Source organism: Rhipicephalus microplus, chromosome 3 (assembly GCF_043290135.1).
Source record: "Rhipicephalus microplus isolate Deutch F79 chromosome 3, USDA_Rmic, whole genome shotgun sequence".
NCBI lineage: Eukaryota > Metazoa > Arthropoda > Arachnida > Ixodida > Ixodidae > Rhipicephalus > Rhipicephalus microplus.
Genome location: NC_134702.1, coordinates 85,571,340 through 85,590,218, shown reverse-complemented (window position 1 = coordinate 85,590,218; position 18,879 = coordinate 85,571,340). Strand labels below are relative to the sequence as shown.

The 18,879-nt window shown below is 46.7% G+C and overlaps 1 protein-coding gene across 1 annotated transcript in view; it reads right to left on the bottom strand.

Moving 5' to 3' along the window:
* LOC119172756 (ribosomal protein S6 kinase-like 1) overlaps nt 1-17,658 on the bottom strand; it is a 34,420-nt gene extending 16,762 nt beyond the window's left edge. Inside the window, exons 1-6 of the mRNA XM_037423905.2 lie at nt 17,411-17,658; nt 17,222-17,257; nt 17,023-17,140; nt 16,126-16,241; nt 7,718-7,821; nt 3,630-3,870 (exon numbers count right to left, since the gene is read on the bottom strand). Coding sequence (XP_037279802.2) covers nt 3,630-3,870; nt 7,718-7,821; nt 16,126-16,241; nt 17,023-17,140; nt 17,222-17,257; nt 17,411-17,512 — 717 coding nt within the window. The 5' untranslated portion in view covers nt 17,513-17,658. The remainder of the gene's footprint in view (nt 1-3,629; nt 3,871-7,717; nt 7,822-16,125; nt 16,242-17,022; nt 17,141-17,221; nt 17,258-17,410) is intronic.
* Between the last annotated feature and the right edge of the window lie 1,221 nt (nt 17,659-18,879).

The window sequence follows — 18,879 nt, the reverse complement described above, 5'->3', positions numbered from 1 at the left end:
AAATATATAGCCACTGACGACGAGTCCATAGACCCGTTTAAGGTGGTTATGCCCAAAAATCTGAGAGCCGCACTGTTGCGATCCTCTCACGACGAACCCATGGCCGGTCACCTGAGTGGCTCGAAAGTTTTTGCAAACTGAGCAATGTTGTGACCTGGCCCGGCACGAAGCGTGGCTTTTATCGCTATTCCGTGCCTGCCACGTCTGACAAACGGTTGAGCCAAGGGTTGGAAAGCCGCCCGGTCTTATGAACCGATTGTCAGTGAGCGTCCGTGGCGCGTACTAGCTGACAGATCCCCTTTGGGAAAACTCAGCCGTGCTCACATCGCAGACCTGAAGCCCTTTGTCATGGTCTGACGAGCTTGCGCCAGTGCCCTGCGGCACTTCGCGCAAGCAACGGGCACACCCGGAGCGGCGGACCGCATTCGGACCCCGCACCGGTATAATCTGAGGAAGCGGTCACCTTTGTGATTTCGCGCCGGACGGCGGACTTCTCCGCAACCGAAGGCCCTCAGTTTACTGTCTAGCCTCAGTATACGTTAGCTTCTTTACGGCCTTTTCTCGTAAAGAAGTTGACCCCGCTCTGTCTGCTGCCAGTGTTTTTTTTTTTTTTTTGAAGTGTTCATGTGTATTTTGTTTCTTTTGTCTAATATTAAGTGATATTTGTGTTTTATGTTTTTCGCCAGATGTTGAGTGTCGTTTTGCTCTGTTTTTACTTTTTTTTCCGTATTCGTTTCGTCTACCGCGAAGGGAGCTGTGTGTGACCTTGAGTGTCGGTGCTTGCCGGGGGAGAGAGACGAAGGACGCTTTGCGCCTACGCTCGCGCAGCCATCGGCGGTGTGTGTGCGTGTGTAAGTGCGTGACGCTTCAGTGCGAGCCCGCAAAGAGTGCGTGATGGCTTCCCCCATCAATGCGGACGCTGGAGGTGCTGGGGGGTCATTGACCCACTGACGTCAGACCATCTGGCTGTGCTCTGCTCTCGGCCGTCGTCGAAGAAGCCCCGCTGCCTTTACCACCATGGCTCCTGCGCGAGGCCAGCTGAAAGCAGCTATATGCTGCCGGCCAACGCCATTCGCAGCCAATTTGGGTCGGCCTCCCTGAGCACTGGAGAGGCCCGGCTTCGCGCAACGTTCCAGCTTCATCATCGAGCCAGAAATGCGGGGCCTCCGAAGCACAGCCGAGGCAGCGTTCGTCGGACTCGCTGCTTATCAAGACCAGCAACGAGCCATCAGTGAGCCCCCTCCCGTACCTCTGACCTCGCAATCGGGCATCGCACCCAGCGGACACTGTTACGCCCTTTTCCGCCCCTCCGCGCACTGGACGCTATCCCCCTTCAGCACCACGAACACTAGTGCCACGTTGCTGTGCTCCCTTCCGCAGTTATTTGTATAGTGTCATGTGTTTATTTTGTTATTTATGTTTTGTTTCTCCTTGTAATCATTTTTTAGCAGCAGTAGCAGGGCTGGACTGAGGTTAGCTGTCGCTCATAGCAGTGTCATTTTAACTGCATGGGTGACGCCCGGCTGCCTTTTGCAGACCGGTAAAGGGCAAATTTAGGAGAGGGGGATGTGGGAATTGAGGCTGGCCCGCTGCCTTTAAGCGGGCTTTCCCGCCTTTTCTGCCGTTCTCATGTCCCGACATGTCTGCCCTCCTTGCTGTCTGCCGCGCTGGGAAGGGCGGAGTGACGTATAACTCCCTCACCCGGTAGCGGATGTTGACTGTGGCGCCGCACGCGGGGACCCCTGGGAGGTTTTTGCGCGCTGCGTCGGGAGCGGTCGGATACTCTCCGGGACAGCAAACGGTGAGCCACGCTATCTTTTCGTCCGTCGACTCCCGTCAGTCGGGGGCTCGTCGGACTTCGCTGACGGCGCCTCGCGCCCAAGGCGAACGCTCACCCGCTGTTTGCCCCGCTGCGTACGCACGGCCGAAGGGCGGTACGGTGTCCTAGTGCGTGGCCTCGCTACGCCGACCCGTCTCCCTTCGAAGCCAACGCGAGCGCCTTTGCCCTCGCTCGAGCAACCGGACCTTTGCTCCGGTGTCTCCGTGGATCAGCTTTACCGCGGAGACGTGCTCGTGGCACCCCTGTGTAGTACTTTGTGCCCGTGGCGTGGATAAGCCTACTTGCTTTCCCGCCGCGCCTATTTGCAACGGGCTGTACTGCGTTTGGTGTTGCCACAATAAAGTGTTGCGACTTGAGCAGTATCGTGTTTCCCGCCACGGCGACGGTTAACGCGTGCCCTGCGGCTCGCTAAGACCGGACCCACGCTGGTGGCCGTACTCCTTCGGGATACGTGTACACCACAAACTGAGTCCACATACAGCGAACATTTTTTAAAGCCTTATAGTTTTGCAACGAACACTTCTAACACGGTCGCAGTTATGGCGCATATGAAGTGAAAAATATGTTAGAACACGCATTCTAAAGCATGTAATAGGAGCGCGCTCGCGTGTGCCCCACTGCAGTTTACTTGCGACGAAGATGTCGTAGACCGCGGCGAGCCCCGCACGCAGATTTCGAACGCTGCGAGTGAGGTCGCTCACTTTCCAGACGTTTCTTTGCTGGCAGAATGGAAGTGAGAAAAAAACGCAAATAATAGGAGGCTGCATGAAGAAGGTTGGCTTTCGCATGGCAAACTTTTCGGCATCCATGACCGTTGACGATTAACCAATTAACCAACAATGCCTTTCAACGCAAGAAGTCACAAATGCGAGAAGCGATAACTTTTGTCGTATAAATGCTTACTGCGACATTCAACACTCCGGTACAAAAAGTTTTCCATCTTTCAGTAAAAGCAGAGACCGGTCGATTAGTGATATTTACTTCCGCACAGTTGCGGCAGTGCCTTAAGGGATAAGCATCAGAAAAGAGGGGTGGTGAGGTGGCCGGAGGCAACGAACATGCCATTTTGACTCATCGCCGGCAGTCTTTATCACAATCATCTGCATATAGCTGCACGGTGGTATGACAGTGGTACAGGCTGGTCATGCTGCTGTTAGCAAGTTTGACGCTGCTGCGTTGTGCAAGGCTGCTTGCCCGCGTCGCTCACAAAAATTTTCATTGGGTTAAACGAACAGGCTCTTCGCCACACACGAGCATAACACAAGTGAAGCACGTGCGAAGAAAGCACAAACGCGTGCATAGATTGGACTGGAAGTGAACTGGCATGCGATGGTGAGAGCAGAGTAAGTGACGTGCTGCACACAACTAGCCAGGGATGATTGGTTCGCATGGCAGTACCGCACTTCAGTAAAACGCACGAGTTCATTACAAGCATGCTTGAATTCACTGGTGAGCAAATGGGCGTCGTGTAACACGCGAAAAGGCCTAACTTGTCAGCGGTCGCGCTCTTGAATAAACATACACAGGAAAAAAAGAGGAAAAAAAAAGGTTCGGCCACTAAGTAGATGTTTTTATTGGCAGGTACAACAGCATACAACGAACTATTGATATAATGAGCATTTATCATGGCACTTTATTAGCGTTATAAAAGGGTTAGACTGTATAACCAATTATCGCCTATAATGATAAATGAAAAATAGTCTTGCAATAGGTATAGTGTTAGAAATAAACCTCTTTACGAAATTTTCAGACATAACGAACTTTGTTATAATGAGGTTTGAGTGTATACCTGTAGGACGGGGTCAAATTCGGCTATGTCAGGACGGAGGAATCCTGCGGGCGACGTTTGCTGTGAAGTTGAATGCCGGTCGTCTTCCTCTCCTTCCGTGGCCGTGGAACGAGCAGACCGGTCCGCTTCTTCCTCCGTGGTCGTGCGAGAGTCCAGGCTGACGCTGTCGGCAGTCAAAGATGGACCCCACGACACTTCAGAACAGCAGTCGCCACCCGCAACATCTGTAGCGTGGTTGACACTAGGAAGGAAGAATGTAAATCACACATCACATCACACTGGGATGGGCAGGTTTAATCTCTGCATTTTTGAACACGTGTTTAACACAGCAGCAGTGCAGTGTGACTCAGAGAGTCAAGTGTGAAGTGGGTATCCTGTACGATTCACTAATTGAAGTAACAATATTTAATAATGAGCATGGTGCCTCATGTTACATGTGTCTAAAGCACCTCTGAAGTAGAATGCACCATACAAACCATATGGTACAATTCCCATGTGTCAGCATGGGGCATACAGCAGAATTTCCCATTTAGAGCGTTGCCTAAGTGATGCATAAGCAGTGAGCTTTATTATAAGTGGTGTATGTCCCTAAAATGCTGCTTTCAGTCAGCATATGAATAGTATCCTTTAAACATCTCCATAGTTGCAGTGTCTAGTTCACTGTACTGTAGCATTCGTCAGCATATCAAGTGGCCCAGTGGCATACGCATCCTTCAACAACCAAAATGTTCTATTAGTGTCGAGATTTTGTGAAGTCTGAATTTTCCTGAAGTGTCTAATTCTCCCAGTCACCTTTGCTTCTTGTCCTACATGGTGCTTTTATTCTACTTCAAAGAAATTCAGTGCAGCCTTCGTAGAATGTGTTCTCTTGCTACTTGTTTTTCACCATGGACACAACGCATGCACATAGGTTGCACATATTCCTACATTACAAGCATGGGTGATGGCCTAGCGACTGAAACTTTTGCCTTTGAAGCTATGGGCTCAACAACTCGACCGCAGAAGCAAAAATTCACTTTTATCTATTTTATTTCTTCATAACAGCATTCGCCATGCAGGGCAAACAGACGGACAGATAGACAGACAGTTTTCTTCTTTAGTCAGCACAGAAATGCTGGCATATTTAGGAAGCGTTTCTCATTATTTTTTGTAAGTACTGAGAAGTGCTGTGCTTCTGACTGTAATTGTCACTGTGTTATATATGATATTCCTCGGTAGTCCAGGAAAATTTTGTTTTTCTGAACCTTTCAGCGTAAACTTGAAAAAAAAAAAAAATGTAGCCCAATGAATTTCTAGCAGATCACTTGAGCTATCGAAACAGCATTCCAAATTATGTTCAGTAGAAGAGTGTGAAAAGAATGGGGTCATTTACGTCGCTTTAGCCGAAATGTTTGTCTGCTGTATACACGTGCACACCCTCAGAAAATATACTTTGCGAAGTTTCAGCCAGAATACTTACTAACGCTGAGAAGTTATACCTGGGGCTGCACTGGCCGTAGATTGAGAAATACGCCTTTGAAAGGTATACACAACAAATGTAAAGTAAATGTATTTACACTCCTTGATCGAGGCCATCTGGGCGTAGCTATACCTGACCTTATAACGATAAAGTAGGATACAGTAAGCATAAATAATATTCATGAAGTTGCTATTCTTACATTATAAAAAGAGTGTAAGTGCAAAACAAGCACTCATAACAAAAAATATAAGCTACTAGTACTTGATTAATCTGATGTAGCTTGATCCCACACTTACATGTCTCACAAATCGTTCAGTAGAAGCACTATCACTTCTGAGACCACTCTTGAATGTTACTCAATTACCTCACTTAAATTTAAAATAAGTACGGATCGCCAGAAATGAGACACAGTAAGATCATTACAAATGACAATGAACACCACAGAAGTTTGCATTCCCATTAAAATACACAATACCATGCCAATTAGAATTTCATCAAAATATCACAACACTGGTATCTTCACAAATAAGGAAGCTGCTGGCTGATGGGTTGTACGAGGCAAGTTCTTCAAATGTGTCCATATTTTTGCGCGGAACCCTGTTTAGGTGCTACGCTGCCGAAAACCGTTCCCACAAAGGAGGTTAAACTCCAAGAGCTTCATCGACAAACTGCACTCTGCAATGGCTATGGCATCAGTAGTGTTAGGTTGCACTAACAGTAGGAAACAAAATGCAAAGCAAACAGAAAATGACAATAGGTGGACAGCACAATCAAGGTTCAAGCAAAGGATTGTGCGCTATGGCCCTCGTCTGCATTCACTTCCGATTCCAGATATTGTGCCGTCTAACGGACATTCTTACCAGTGCCGTTTTACCTAGACCTCATGGAGGCCTTTTCTAAAAAACTACTACATAATGCACTGGAGTGTTACACAGCTTAAACCAATAACAAATGCAGTAACTAGAAGATACAGTAGACTCTCAGTAAATGGAAATCGTTTTAAATGGAACTACTGCTTAAACGGAACTATTGCCTCCGCAATGCTTGGTTTTGGGCTTGTATTCTGCACCCCTGTTCACCTCTCAGTAAACGGAACTCCTGTTAAATGAAACATACTTTACCAGTCCCTTCAGGTTCCGTTTACTGAGAGTCTACTGTAGTGATGATGGTACACCTTTGAACACATGCACATTGTTTTGCAGCAAAGGGTGTTTTCATGCATATTTGCTTACATACAAATGTTTCCACCCCAAAAACAATACAGTTGTTTCCATCCATCCATTACTTCATAGTGTCACGAAATATCCATCCATTTCTTTTCATGCTGCTCACTCGTAGAATTATTTATTTTGTGTTACAAACGTGCCATCTCTGGTTCAAAATAGTGAATGGCAACAGTATACTGTTTCTTACTCTAAAAATCAAATGTGCTTGCAGTTTTGTGGCCTTCTTTCTGCCTCCTAATCTCTCATTACCTGAGATTTTATTCCCTCACACATCCGAACATTGTGTTTCAATGCATGCTAAACATACATTTTGTGAAGGATAGCTTTTAAAGATATGAATCGGAGTACAACACAGCCTATCGGAACCTCACGCTTGTAAGTCTGACACAATGGAGACGTTGCACCACGCAACCTGTTGCTTTGAAATAGACTCCGATCGTTTTACATCCTCTGATACCTTTAGCTGAGTGGTCATTTTGTTCCACGGGCCTTTTACGTGCTCAGCTGTTTCTATAAATATGACACACGGTAGGAGACGTAAAATATGCTGTGCAAATATATTGTATCAGTATACTTGATCGAGCCGAGTAGGCGTACTTGCGTTGCTAACGCACGTTGACATTTGGCAGCATGCGTTCATATATATGCGAGTAATTTTAAAGTGGCCACCATTTGTGGTTGAAAATACTAAATCGAGACAATTCTGCGAAAAATTACTGCGTGTTTCAAAGCATAAACATGCTTGAAACTCCCCTCTCATCGTTCCTCGTGTTCACCCATTTTCCCTGCTCGCTTCGTTTTGTTAAAGCGCTAAACACTGTGTATTCAATCGCCACAAAATATTTCAAGAATACAAACACTGGACAAGCGGCAACGAACGCATTGCAGAACTGCATGTGTTTCCTTCCCGATGCGATATGCCTCTAACCGAAAGTACGATAGCAGACAACGCGCCGCTTTGCTATCCACCTATTACAGCAAATCTGCTCAATAGTGCCATGTGTACAAGGCAATGGCTGCTTACGCCGTGCACAAGAAGCACTAGCCGACACCAGCCAACAGCTAGCCAACATTATTGTTTGCTAGCACTAGGCATCAAGAGGCCTCTCACTGATCGCTCATCGAAGCCTGTAAAAGCTTCTTTATGAAGCTTTCTTTCTAAATTATTTAGCCTTCTTGTTTATACTTTGCCTCGGTTATAGTGATGTATAAAATCTTTTCGTTTACTTTTCACGGCATGTAAACAAAGCACCAACAAATATTATTCCCCCTTTTTTTGCGTCAGCTGGAACTTTGGACTACGAAATGTACGACAGTCACATGGACACTCATTTATGCGAATGTGTCTAGAAGCTAGAACAAGGGTAAGCTGGAACAAGCAGTTCTCCAATTTCTATGCTCACCGTTGATTGGACGAGGAATCGTTGGATTTGGACGGCGGTGCGAGCAAGGGTGGACTCAGCCCCGACATCTCCCCTTCAGCTTCATCGTGGCATTCTTGGCTGTTCTGTTTGAAGGGAACCCCATGCATGACATCCACACAGTGTTACCAGATCTCAAGTGTCAGAAAAAATTTACACTTACATGAACATGAAATTATGAAGACACAGGTGTCGAAACATGGACAATGCACAGCGTTCAACGGTCACATTACAAAAACATAGCTGAAGGCATAATCACACGAGAAATTCATGATAATGTTACGGGTAACGTATTTAATAAATTAAATACGATGCACTGTGCTCGGCGAACAAGATGGCGACAGTTCATCAACAACCAGCCACCAACGTCGTCTTTCTCTTTCTTCCAGACAGGCTGTGCCGGCGGTTGCGTATCATAACCCCCCGGCGGTAGAAGCACCGTCTCGGTGCTTGAGCAACTCGGATGCGGTAGAAGGAGGGTTATAGGGCTTGAGTCGGGCTATGTGCACGATGTCACTTGAAGGTGACGATGATGACGTTGAATCGGCTGGAACGATCTCGTATGTAACGTCAGTCACCTGGCGAACGACGCGGTATGGTCCAGTGTAGCGTGACAGCAGTTTTTCAGAAAGCCCTACACGCCGAGTGGGGGACCAGAGGAGGACAAGGGAACCCGGTGAAAAGTGCACGTTTCGATGATGGGAATCGTAGAGCCGTCTTTGGTGCTCCTGTGAAGCCTGCAGGCGGCTGCGGGCGAGTTGGCGTGCGTGGTCGGCTCGCGCGATGGCTTCGCCGGCATACTCCGTGACCGAGGGCAGCAAGGTGTCAAATGGTAGGGCGGGTTCTCGGCCGTATAGAAGATAGAATGGTGAATAGCCGGCAGTGTCGTGACGTGACGAATTATATGCGAACGTCACAAATGGCAAATGAACGTCCCAGTCCTGGTGGTCGGCCGCTACGTATTTAGAAAGCATGTCGGTTATGGTGCGGTTGAGGCGCTCCGTAAGACCGTTCGTTTGCGGATGGTACGAAGTGGCAAACTTGTGCTTGGCAGAGCAAGAGCGCAGGATTTCTTCAACGACAGCTGATAGGAAGGTGCGGCCCCGGTCAGTGAGAAGTTGGCGTGGAGCTCCGTGTACTAAAATAATATCATATACCAGAAAGTCCGCCACATCGGTTGCGCAACTCGTCGGAAGTGCTCGTGTGATAGCGTACCGTGTCGCATAGTCAGTGGCGACAGCGATCCATTTGTTGCCCGAGCTGGAGATTGGGAATGGGCCAAGCAGGTCGAGGCCAACTCGAAAAAAAGGTTCAAAGGGAATGTCGATCGGCTGAAGGAATCCAGCTGGTAGCGAAGATGGCTTTTTGCGGCGCTGGCAGGGTTCACAAGCGGCGACGTAGCGTCGAACAGAGCGGGCAAGACCAGGCCAAAAGAAACGACGACGTACACGGTCGTATGTACGAGAGACGCCCAAGTGGCCCGCCAAAGGAGCGTCATGAAGTTGGTTGAGAACAGTCGCACGAAGATGTGCTGGTATGACGGGGAGCAAGTCGTGGCCATATGGATCGAGGTTACGGCGATACAGGATGCCGTCTTTTACCAGGAACATTTGCAGAGATGCGTCGCGAGGCCTTGACTCAAGCTTGCCAATGATGGTTCGCAGGGAAGCATCCAGGCGTTGTTCGTGGCCAAGGTTGAGTAGCTGCATCACAGACAGAAGGTCTGGAAAGGTGTCAGTATGGGCAGCCTCTTCCACAGGGTAGCGTGATAAGCAATCATCATCTTGGTGTGACCGCCCTGTTTTGTACGTTACGGTGAACGTGTATTCTTGTAATCGTAGGGACCAACGAGCGAGGCGTCCTGTGGGATCCTTGAGTGAGGCCAGCCAGCAGAGCGCGTGATGGTCGGTAACTACCCGGAATGGACGCCCGTATAAGTATGGGCAAAACTTGGCGACTGCCCACACGAGAGCGAGACACTCACGTTCCGTGATTGAATAGTTGCGCTCGGCTGTAGATAGCAGGCGGCTTGCATATGCTATAACACGGTCATGTCCGCGTTGATGTTGCATTAGCATTGCTCCGATGCCATGCCCACTAGCGTCAGTGCGAACCTCGGTTGGAGCTGATGGATCGAAATGGGCTAAAATCGGCGGTGTTGTAAGGAGCGTCGTGAGCTGGGAAAAAGATGAGGCTTGATCAGCGCCCCAGAAAAACGGGGTGTCCTTCTTCAGGAGGTTTGTGAGTGGGCGTGCAATGATGGCGAAGTCCTTAACAAACCGTCGAAAGTAGGAGCACAAGCCCACAAAACTGCGAACGTCCTTTGTTGACTTCGGAACAGGAAAGTCCGTGACGGCGCGAATTTTCTCGGGATCCGGGCGGACTCCTGCGGCATCGACGATGTGGCCAAGTACGGTTATTTGACGACGAGCAAAGTGGCATTTCGACGAGTTCAGTTGAAGTCCGGCTCGACGAAAAACTTCAAGAATCGCCGATAAACGCTTGAGATGGGAGTCGAATGTGGGCGAGAAAACGATAACGTCGTCTAAATAACATAAGCAGGTTGACCATTTAAACCCTTGGAGCAACGAGTCCATCATTCTTTCAAATGTGGCCGGCGCATTACAGAGACCAAAGGGCATAACTTTGAAGTGATAAAGTCCGTCAGGAGTGACGAATGCGGTCTTCTCACGGTCCATCTTATCCACAGCGATCTGCCAATAGCCAGATCGAAGGTCGATAGTGGAAAAATACGTAGCACCGTAAAGGCAGTCTAAGGCATCGTCGATTCTAGGCAACGGATAAACATCTTTCTTTGTAATTTTGTTGAGATGCCTATAATCTACACAAAAGCGCCATGTTCCATCCTTCTTTCTGATCAGGACGACAGGAGAAGCCCAGGGGCTACAAGAGGGTTCGATTATGTCTTTTGCAAGCATCTTTTCGACTTCCCGTTGTATGACGGTGCGCTCGGACGCGGAAACACGGTATGGACGTCGGTGAATGGGACTCGCGTCACCAGTATTGATGCGATGAGTAACAACACTCGTTCGGCTTAAAGCCGTGCTGGCGAAGTCGAAAATGTCACTATAGGACTCCAGGACGTGACGAAGGGCTTCCGCTTGATCAGGAGCGAGATCTGATGGTACCATGTGGTCAACGTCGACGCCCGATGAACATGATAGAGTTGGTTCATTGTCTGAGGTGCAGCAATCATCCACTCTGAAGGGTTCAACCGTATGGTCTTGTAGAGCAGTAATTTCGGCCAGGGAGATACCTTGTGGAAGAATTTGGGCTGTGAGGGCGAAATTGACAATAGGAAGGCATGTGCGGTTTTGAACGATTGTCAAAATGGTGTGCGGAACAGCGACGCCATGCGTAAGCATCACGGCATGAATTGGTGCCACCATGTATTCACCGTCAGGTACAGGTGGTGTAGAGAAGAGGTCGATATGTGTGACACAGTTAGGCGGAAGGCGTGCGAAATCAATGCAGCAAAGGCGACTTTGGGGTGGGTTGGTCAGATCAGAAAGTAGAGGCATTTCAAGGTCAAGACAGCCGGCTGAACAATCTATAAGGGCCGAGTGAGCGGTGAGAAAATCCATGCCTAGAATTACTTCATGAGGACAGTTTTCTATAACGGTGAAAAGAACAACAGTGCTTCTACCGGCGATAGTCACACGGGCAGAGCACATGCCGATAATTGCGGCAGTTCCCCCGTCGGCGACTCGAACGGCTCGGTTCAAGGCGGGTGTGACAACTTTCTTTAGGCGGCGACGAAGAGCAGCACTCATTATGGACACATGCGCGCCAGTATCGATCAATGCGCGCACAGGTACATTGTCTAAAGTAACGTTCAACAGATTCCGGGTGGTCGGTAATGTCACACGAGGATTTCTTGCAGAGGTCGTCGTCAATGCAGCTTCACCTCCAAAAGCTGCACTGCCTAGTTTTCCGGTCGGGGGCGCTGCGAATAGGTCGGAGAGGCAGGACGGCGTTGTGGGGGCGAACGAGATTGACGGCGAGCAGGGGATGGCGAGCGGGCGTAGCGAGGTCTCGTCAGAGGTGCGGCAGGATCAGAGGATGTGGTCAGCATAGGGGAACCAAAATCAAATGTTGAGGACGACTGGTGGTCAGAAGTGGCTTGGGTAGGAGGCCCATAGCGTGCCGGCGGAGCCCAGTGATTGCGGCAGTGGCGAGCAATATGACCGACACGTCGGCAGTTAAAGCATATGGGCTTGTCGTCCAGTGTACGCCATTCGGACAAATTGCGCTGTCGAGAGTAGTTGGAACCATATCGAGGAGCGGATGGACGACGATAAAAAGGCTCGGCAGAGTAGACTGGTTGAATGGGGTGTAGGCCGACGTTCGATAATTCTTGACGAACGACGGCTTGTATCAGTGAGATAGTGGTCGGTGAAGGATCAGGCGCTGGAAACGGAGTAGCTACTGGTTGGGCTGCCTCGACCTCACGACGAATGATGCGGGTGAGGTTGTCACATCGGGGAACTGGGCGGACGGAGTCATCGCACGAGGAAGTAGCAGCTGTGTTCGGCAGGCGCGTGATGCCGTGGGTGACGCGGCGGGCTTTAGCCTGTTCTAGACGGTGGCATTCTGTCAGGATCGTGTCGATGGTCGTGACATTATTAAAAACCAGCAGGTTGAAGGCATCGTCAGCAATCCCTTTGAGGACATGGTTAACTTTTTCTTCTTCTGACATGCGCTGATCGACCTTGCTACAAAGCGCCAAGACGTCAAGAATGTAGGACACGTACGATTCAGTAGACGTCTGGGCGCGAGTGGCGAGAGTCTTCTTGGCAGCGAGCTGACGACCAGATGAATCGCCGAAAAGATCACGGATCTTCGATTTGAAAAGATCCCAACTTGTGATTTCGGCTTCGTTGGTTTCGAACCATGTCCGCGGCGTGCCGTCGAGGTAGAACACAACATTGGCCAGCATGAGCGTCGGATCCCAGCGGTGGGTAGCACTGACTCGCTCGTACCGGTGCAGCCAGGAGTCAACGTCGATGGTGCCGTCAGCGGAGAAAGTTCCAGGATCCCGCAGGGGTGGCAGGGTGACGTAGGTTGTTGACTCGGATCGAGAGACCGGTGGGGATGAGGCACTGGCAGTGGAAGTAGCCGAAGAGTCCCCGGTGTTGCGACCGCTGCGCGTCTCCATCGAGGTACGGGAGTCGTCCACCTCCACCAATAATGTTACGGGTAACGTATTTAATAAATTAAATACGATGCACTGTGCTCGGCGAACAAGATGGCGACAGTTCATCAACAACCAGCCACCAACGTCGTCTTTCTCTTTCTTCCAGACAGGCTGTGCCGGCGGTTGCGTATCAATATGAAAGAAAAAGAGGAAGTGCCCTGGTGCTTGAGAACCAAGCTTTAGAGTTCCGCAGTGTGAATGGATTTCTGTAGAATGTGTTTGCCGAGCATTATTCATTACTTGTATTTCCCCTCAATGTGCAAGTCATGATGGACTGCTCGTGTATTTGTCGAATTTGCACATTATTTCAAGGCACTTGATATTCTAAAGAAAGAAAAATAAGTCTGTATTTAATTTGTGAATTTTTTCTGTAATTATACTTAATTAGTATCTAATCAAATATCTATTTTGTGTGTGATCAGTCACGTTCCACTTTTGAACAAAAATTTCCTACCAAGCCAACAAACACTTAAGCTTTCTCTGTAGCTACTAGAACCGAACAGCTTGCTGAACATGGTAGTGTAATCAACACATCAATCCTTTGCAGCAGGAGTCTGAAATCGGCAGAGCACGGGCTGCATGCCTGTTACTTTGCGGCCCACAGCCCTCATGAGACTTTCTTTGTTCCACATTTTTTTTAAATTCTCTTAATAAGTATGTATGTGAGCTACATAAGCACGACTGGTCCAAAACGTTGTTTTCGTGGGGCACCTCATGTGATTGCCATGCGTTGAAAGAATAACCGCGAAACAAAATCTACCCTTCCAAATCAGCCTTCAAACGTCGGTGCTTCAGGCGACCGCTACTGACATGTTTTTGGAGCCTTGGTGCAATATCTCCATTAAAAATAACCCGTGTATAATATATAAAAAATGTTTTTTTTTGTTTTTGAAATGGTAACATTAGCTGCCAATCTGTACTAACTGGCCAAAAAGCACAATGGCAAAAAAAAGCATCAATGCGAGCTTCCTCTACATAGGCACTTCCAGGTTATTTCATTGGGGCAGCCTTCCGACATCATGGGCGAGTGAAATGTGGTCAAATGACCCCGCAAAATGGAGTTGAGAGCTGATATTTTTTTTTGTATTTTGCATTTTCAAAGTTGAATAGCTTGAGACTGCGTGCCATTATCCCTGCCGTTTTTGCTGCATTAGCCTGTCTGTACTTCACTCTACATAACCCATGAATAAAACATGGGGGGAGCGGTTGAATAGTGTTGAATAGTGTTGTTATAAACACTTAAAAAATTCGATAATCTGATAAAATCAATGCCTAATCATAATGTATGGTGTCACCTCACGCACACTCACATATCTGAGAACTTCTGATAATTCAAACAAAATTCAGAGATCCCTTCAAGTTTGAATTACCGAGTGTGGACTGTAGACAAAACTGGATTATATCTGCCGTCTATACTGAATAGTTATGCTCTTACTGATTACAATTTGTTCACCTGTACTCGCACAGAAGTATTTAAACAACATTGTTTCGGTTTACGTTTGCTTATATGTACATAGTGTTGATTTGCGTATTCTCTGGTGATTCTTGTATATGTGTTTTATTCTTATGTTTTGAATTGTACAATTTCTACAACTGCCTCCACCCTGTTTTTTAAGTTTGAAGACTCGTCAAGCAGCTTTTACCTACAACCCCTCCATCTGTGTTTGTAAGGTGGGAAATTAATTTAATTCAATTAATGATATCTACATGCAGATATATATTGCTCTTTCTTTCTATTAGTGTAAATTTATTTTATGTAATGCCCCTCCTTACTCATCAATTTTTTTGCCCGTAATATGCAGTGTAACTTTATACCCCTTTGATTTTGATTCTCTTCTTACCCTTAATCATGATAAACAAGCAGCTTATGTGGTACAGACCTTTCTAGTGGTTGTTTTCAATATGCATGCAATAACTAATATTTGCAAGCCTCACTGAACTTTTTTTTACATCACAGAGCCCCTAGCTCTCTCACAGCACTTAACTATGTGTTAAAATCATATCACATAGCTTTGAACACTTGATTGCATATGACATGCATTTAATTAAACTATATGCTCTCTTTCAAAATGAAAATATCAAAGAAAAGTAAAATTACCCATTCATCAACAAGACACATAAAACAGTGAGTGTATTCTATGATACCCGAGTAGAATAATGCGCAACAATGCTAACTCTTACCAAGCATATTTATATACCCTTTGTTGATAACATTCCTAAATATCATAAAAGATGTTTTCTGTGTTGCTGACAGTTGCTCTATTCATTGCCAAACAGCTGTGGCATTACGAAAAATTGCCTGCCACCAGACATCACAGAAGCACATTTTTACAGTATAGGAGGTGTTACAACTGGATTGCCAACTAGCTCACAACCATGCTAAGGCAATGAAATGGTTCAACAGTGTATAGAAAAAAGCACAAATTTAATAATAACAATTTATTTACAATACAGGTCGTAGTGTATTTAGAGGAACACCTTGCTTAGGCTTTTCAATTTTATGGTGATATATTATTTATTTTTTTACCTAAATACGAAATGGTGGTAATATTCCACACATGGGTGCAAAGCTTTCCATAAGACAAATGGAATTTGAGCAGCTAGAATATCACACATGCAGATAAAAAAAAACACAGCCATTGTTCAAGACCATGTCAGAGCAGCAACACAAGCTTATCAGATAACTGAGTAGGCCAGTGTCACGCAAATACTTCCGGCTATCGCTTGCCTGTAGTCTTGTCATCTACAACAGCAATGCTTGAAGCACTTTATAAATTAAACTTAAGGTTGACAATTTCCTTGAAACTTTTCATTAAAGAATTCAAGGCTTCCTTATTGCTCATACGTGGGGTATGAAACAAAGACAAAACAGGACGTTTAAGAAGAGCGCAACTTTAGTTAAGTCAGGCCACGTCGTTGAGTGTAACAGCTGCTATTCTAAGAAAACCAACAAACGTGATGGTTCAGAACCTCGTTAATGAGCTTAGTGCATGGAGAACTGAAGCGAGGCTTCAGAGGCATGAAGAAAATACTGATGAAAAAGGTCATAGCAATTGTGAACAACATACATTGAGAAAAACAAGTAACACGCAACAACATACAGAAGTGAAATAACAAGAGAGGCACAGGGGGAGAAGTCAACCAACACCACGGGCTGTATGCGCACACTTACCTCAAAAAACTTCACAAACACTTGGCTGTTGAAAAGGACGGGATACTGAGCGGCAAAATCCAAAAGGCAGAGAGCAGCCTTGCGACGTTCCTCCACCGTTTCTTCGTCGAAACGACCTTGGAAGTGAGAATAAATACAGCTGATGACAAGGTCATAAGACGGATGAGGCTGGTATGACAAATGGCCCACTACGCTTCCAAACAAAGGTGTTATTTTTATGCGCTATTATAAAAATGAAAATATACTCTACAGTAGCCGGGAGCAAAGATTTGCCAGGTGCGCTTAAATTTAGAAACTGAGTTTGTGCATGCTACTTGTAAATTATGAGCGTAAGTGTTACAAAAAGAGTGGAATTAAGAAGTAAACCGTTGCAACTTAATAAAATATATTAGCAATTTTTAATTACAATTTCCATATACTACGTGAACAAAGTAAAGATGCAATGTAAATTTAGGACATTACTAACACCTGTAAACATTCGTATAACAAGTTTTCAAAAGCATTGATCGTGAAACTTTACATATGTAAGATTCGTCACATTGGGAACAAATCACTTTGCATATTCCGCAAACAGCTACGACAAAATGCAGTGGAGAAAAGCTAGAAAAAAAAGAAAGCTTTTGAAACGAAGGGTCCCAAAAATTAGACCACTCGCGCAATAAACTAGATTATGCATTACACGCGCGCGCGCACGTAATGCCTACTGTGACAACGACTTCTGCAGTCGTCACCAATTACGTAACACGCTCCTGAGCAGTAAACAGTCCTCCGCAATCACCAAAGCTACTTGCGAATTCAAATCACGTTTCAAGCCATCAAGTTGCTTCGCTACTTTGATGGTCAACAGCGGCACACGAAAAGAGGTCACGATCGCCGGAAACTACGCGCTGTACTCACCAAAATAGCTAGCCTTGGCGAACTTCGGGAAGTTTCCTTTCAGATGAAGGCCCTGGTAAAGGTGAAGGAGCGCCTTGTACAGCTTGCGGAAGTCGCTGTACCTTTTCCATACAACGACCTAGCGGAGCAAGACGTAACCGGCCGTGAATGACGCGATTAGACGTGAAGGAGCGCCCGAAATACGAGCGCGCCAGCTCACCTGAGATGCCGCTTCCACAGAGTTCTTGGGAAACACCTGCGAACGTCATAGAGCGCATCATTCGTCACAAATGTTCTCCTAGTAAATGCTATCCAAACAGGCTTTGCATAAGGAAATACGCGAACCTAATAACGATTACAGTTGAGCATTCGATTAAGTGGTATGGTGATTAGCGGTCAATCCACTTACCTTAGAGACAACCTTGTAGATTGTGTATCCCTTCTTGTGCCGAGTGGGATTCGTTACGTAGAAGCTCCTGACCCAATCGTTGTGGTCCGGTAGCTTTGACATGATCGAAACCAATCATAAACCGAGCGAACGAGGCACCAACACGGGGCGAACCATGACCGAAGACGATCGGCGGTGAACGTAGCTTGTGTCACGTCACAGGCGGCAACGACGCGGCAACTTTCGGCGATGCGCGCGGCGTTGCACGATCTGCTTCATCGGGGGCGTGTAATCCTTCAAAACGAAGAGGAGCGAGAGCAAACTTCACGGCGGCACCAGACACACGGCGCACACCACCACAACACCGGATGAACGGAAAAAAAACTAAACAAATCGCGCAAAAATGCAAAGTTGGCTTGGCTTATGTCAACTCGCTGAAATCCACCAAGCGTTTAATTAAAAATGATCTAAAGCAGGCCAATAAAACTTGATAAAACTGATAAAACCTAAATAAGTTTGAAGTTTTTAAAAATTGTGATTCTTACTTTAGTTTTTTTAGTATATTTCAAAATAAATGTATTCTTAATTGTTGAAAACATCCTTCAGTTTCGTATACCAGCGCGGTATTCAATTTGAAATTTATTACGAACGAAATTTGTCGTGTGACGCAGCGCTCTGCTCTCACTTAAACCAGTATTATGTTTGTATGTATATCCGCCCCTCAATGGACACAGCTTATACAAGTTCTACAGCACTGTTTACTGGCAAAAAACCGCCAAAATGCTACGTGGTATTGTAGACACCTTCAAAGCGATACCGCCACTCTAGCTCGGATTTTTCTTTGGGATGTCGTGCCGACCGGTTGTGCCCCCGCGATTTCCGACGACAGCGCAGCTCTGGCCGACTGGCTCGCCCTACGCCATCACCTGATGCCGACAAGAGCTCTTGCTGAGTGGTGCCCCGTCCTCGAACTTCTGCGACCGTGTCCATCTTTCCTATCTTCTTCTTACTTCTGTGTGTGGCTGACCCTGCGCCCCTCTCTCCTCTTGCTCCTCTATCTATTTCTATAATTACTATCCTTTTTAATCGCTCCTTGTCCCCATCCCTCGTGAGCTACTGGTGAGGTGTCCTCCCCCTGAGAGACAGCTACGGGGCTCACTTCTATCTTCTTTTCATTTAAGAATCACCTATCCCCCCCCCCCCCCCTTTTCTTTGCAACAAATCCAATATCACTTCGCGAAACAGCCTATGCTTCCGCAAAAAAAAAATTAGAATGACAAAATTATGATTTAACGTGGAACGCAGCCACTTCCAGAAGAATTAGGCACTGTAGCAATAAAAGAATGAGAGGTTGATGTCGCCCCCCCCCCCTCAACCAGCCTAACTGGCCTAACATCATATGTTGTCTCATCTAAACTATAACCAGAGGTGTGCTCATTGCTCACTGGGTTCTCAGCACAAATACGCTTTAAAACGGCAGCCGCAGACGA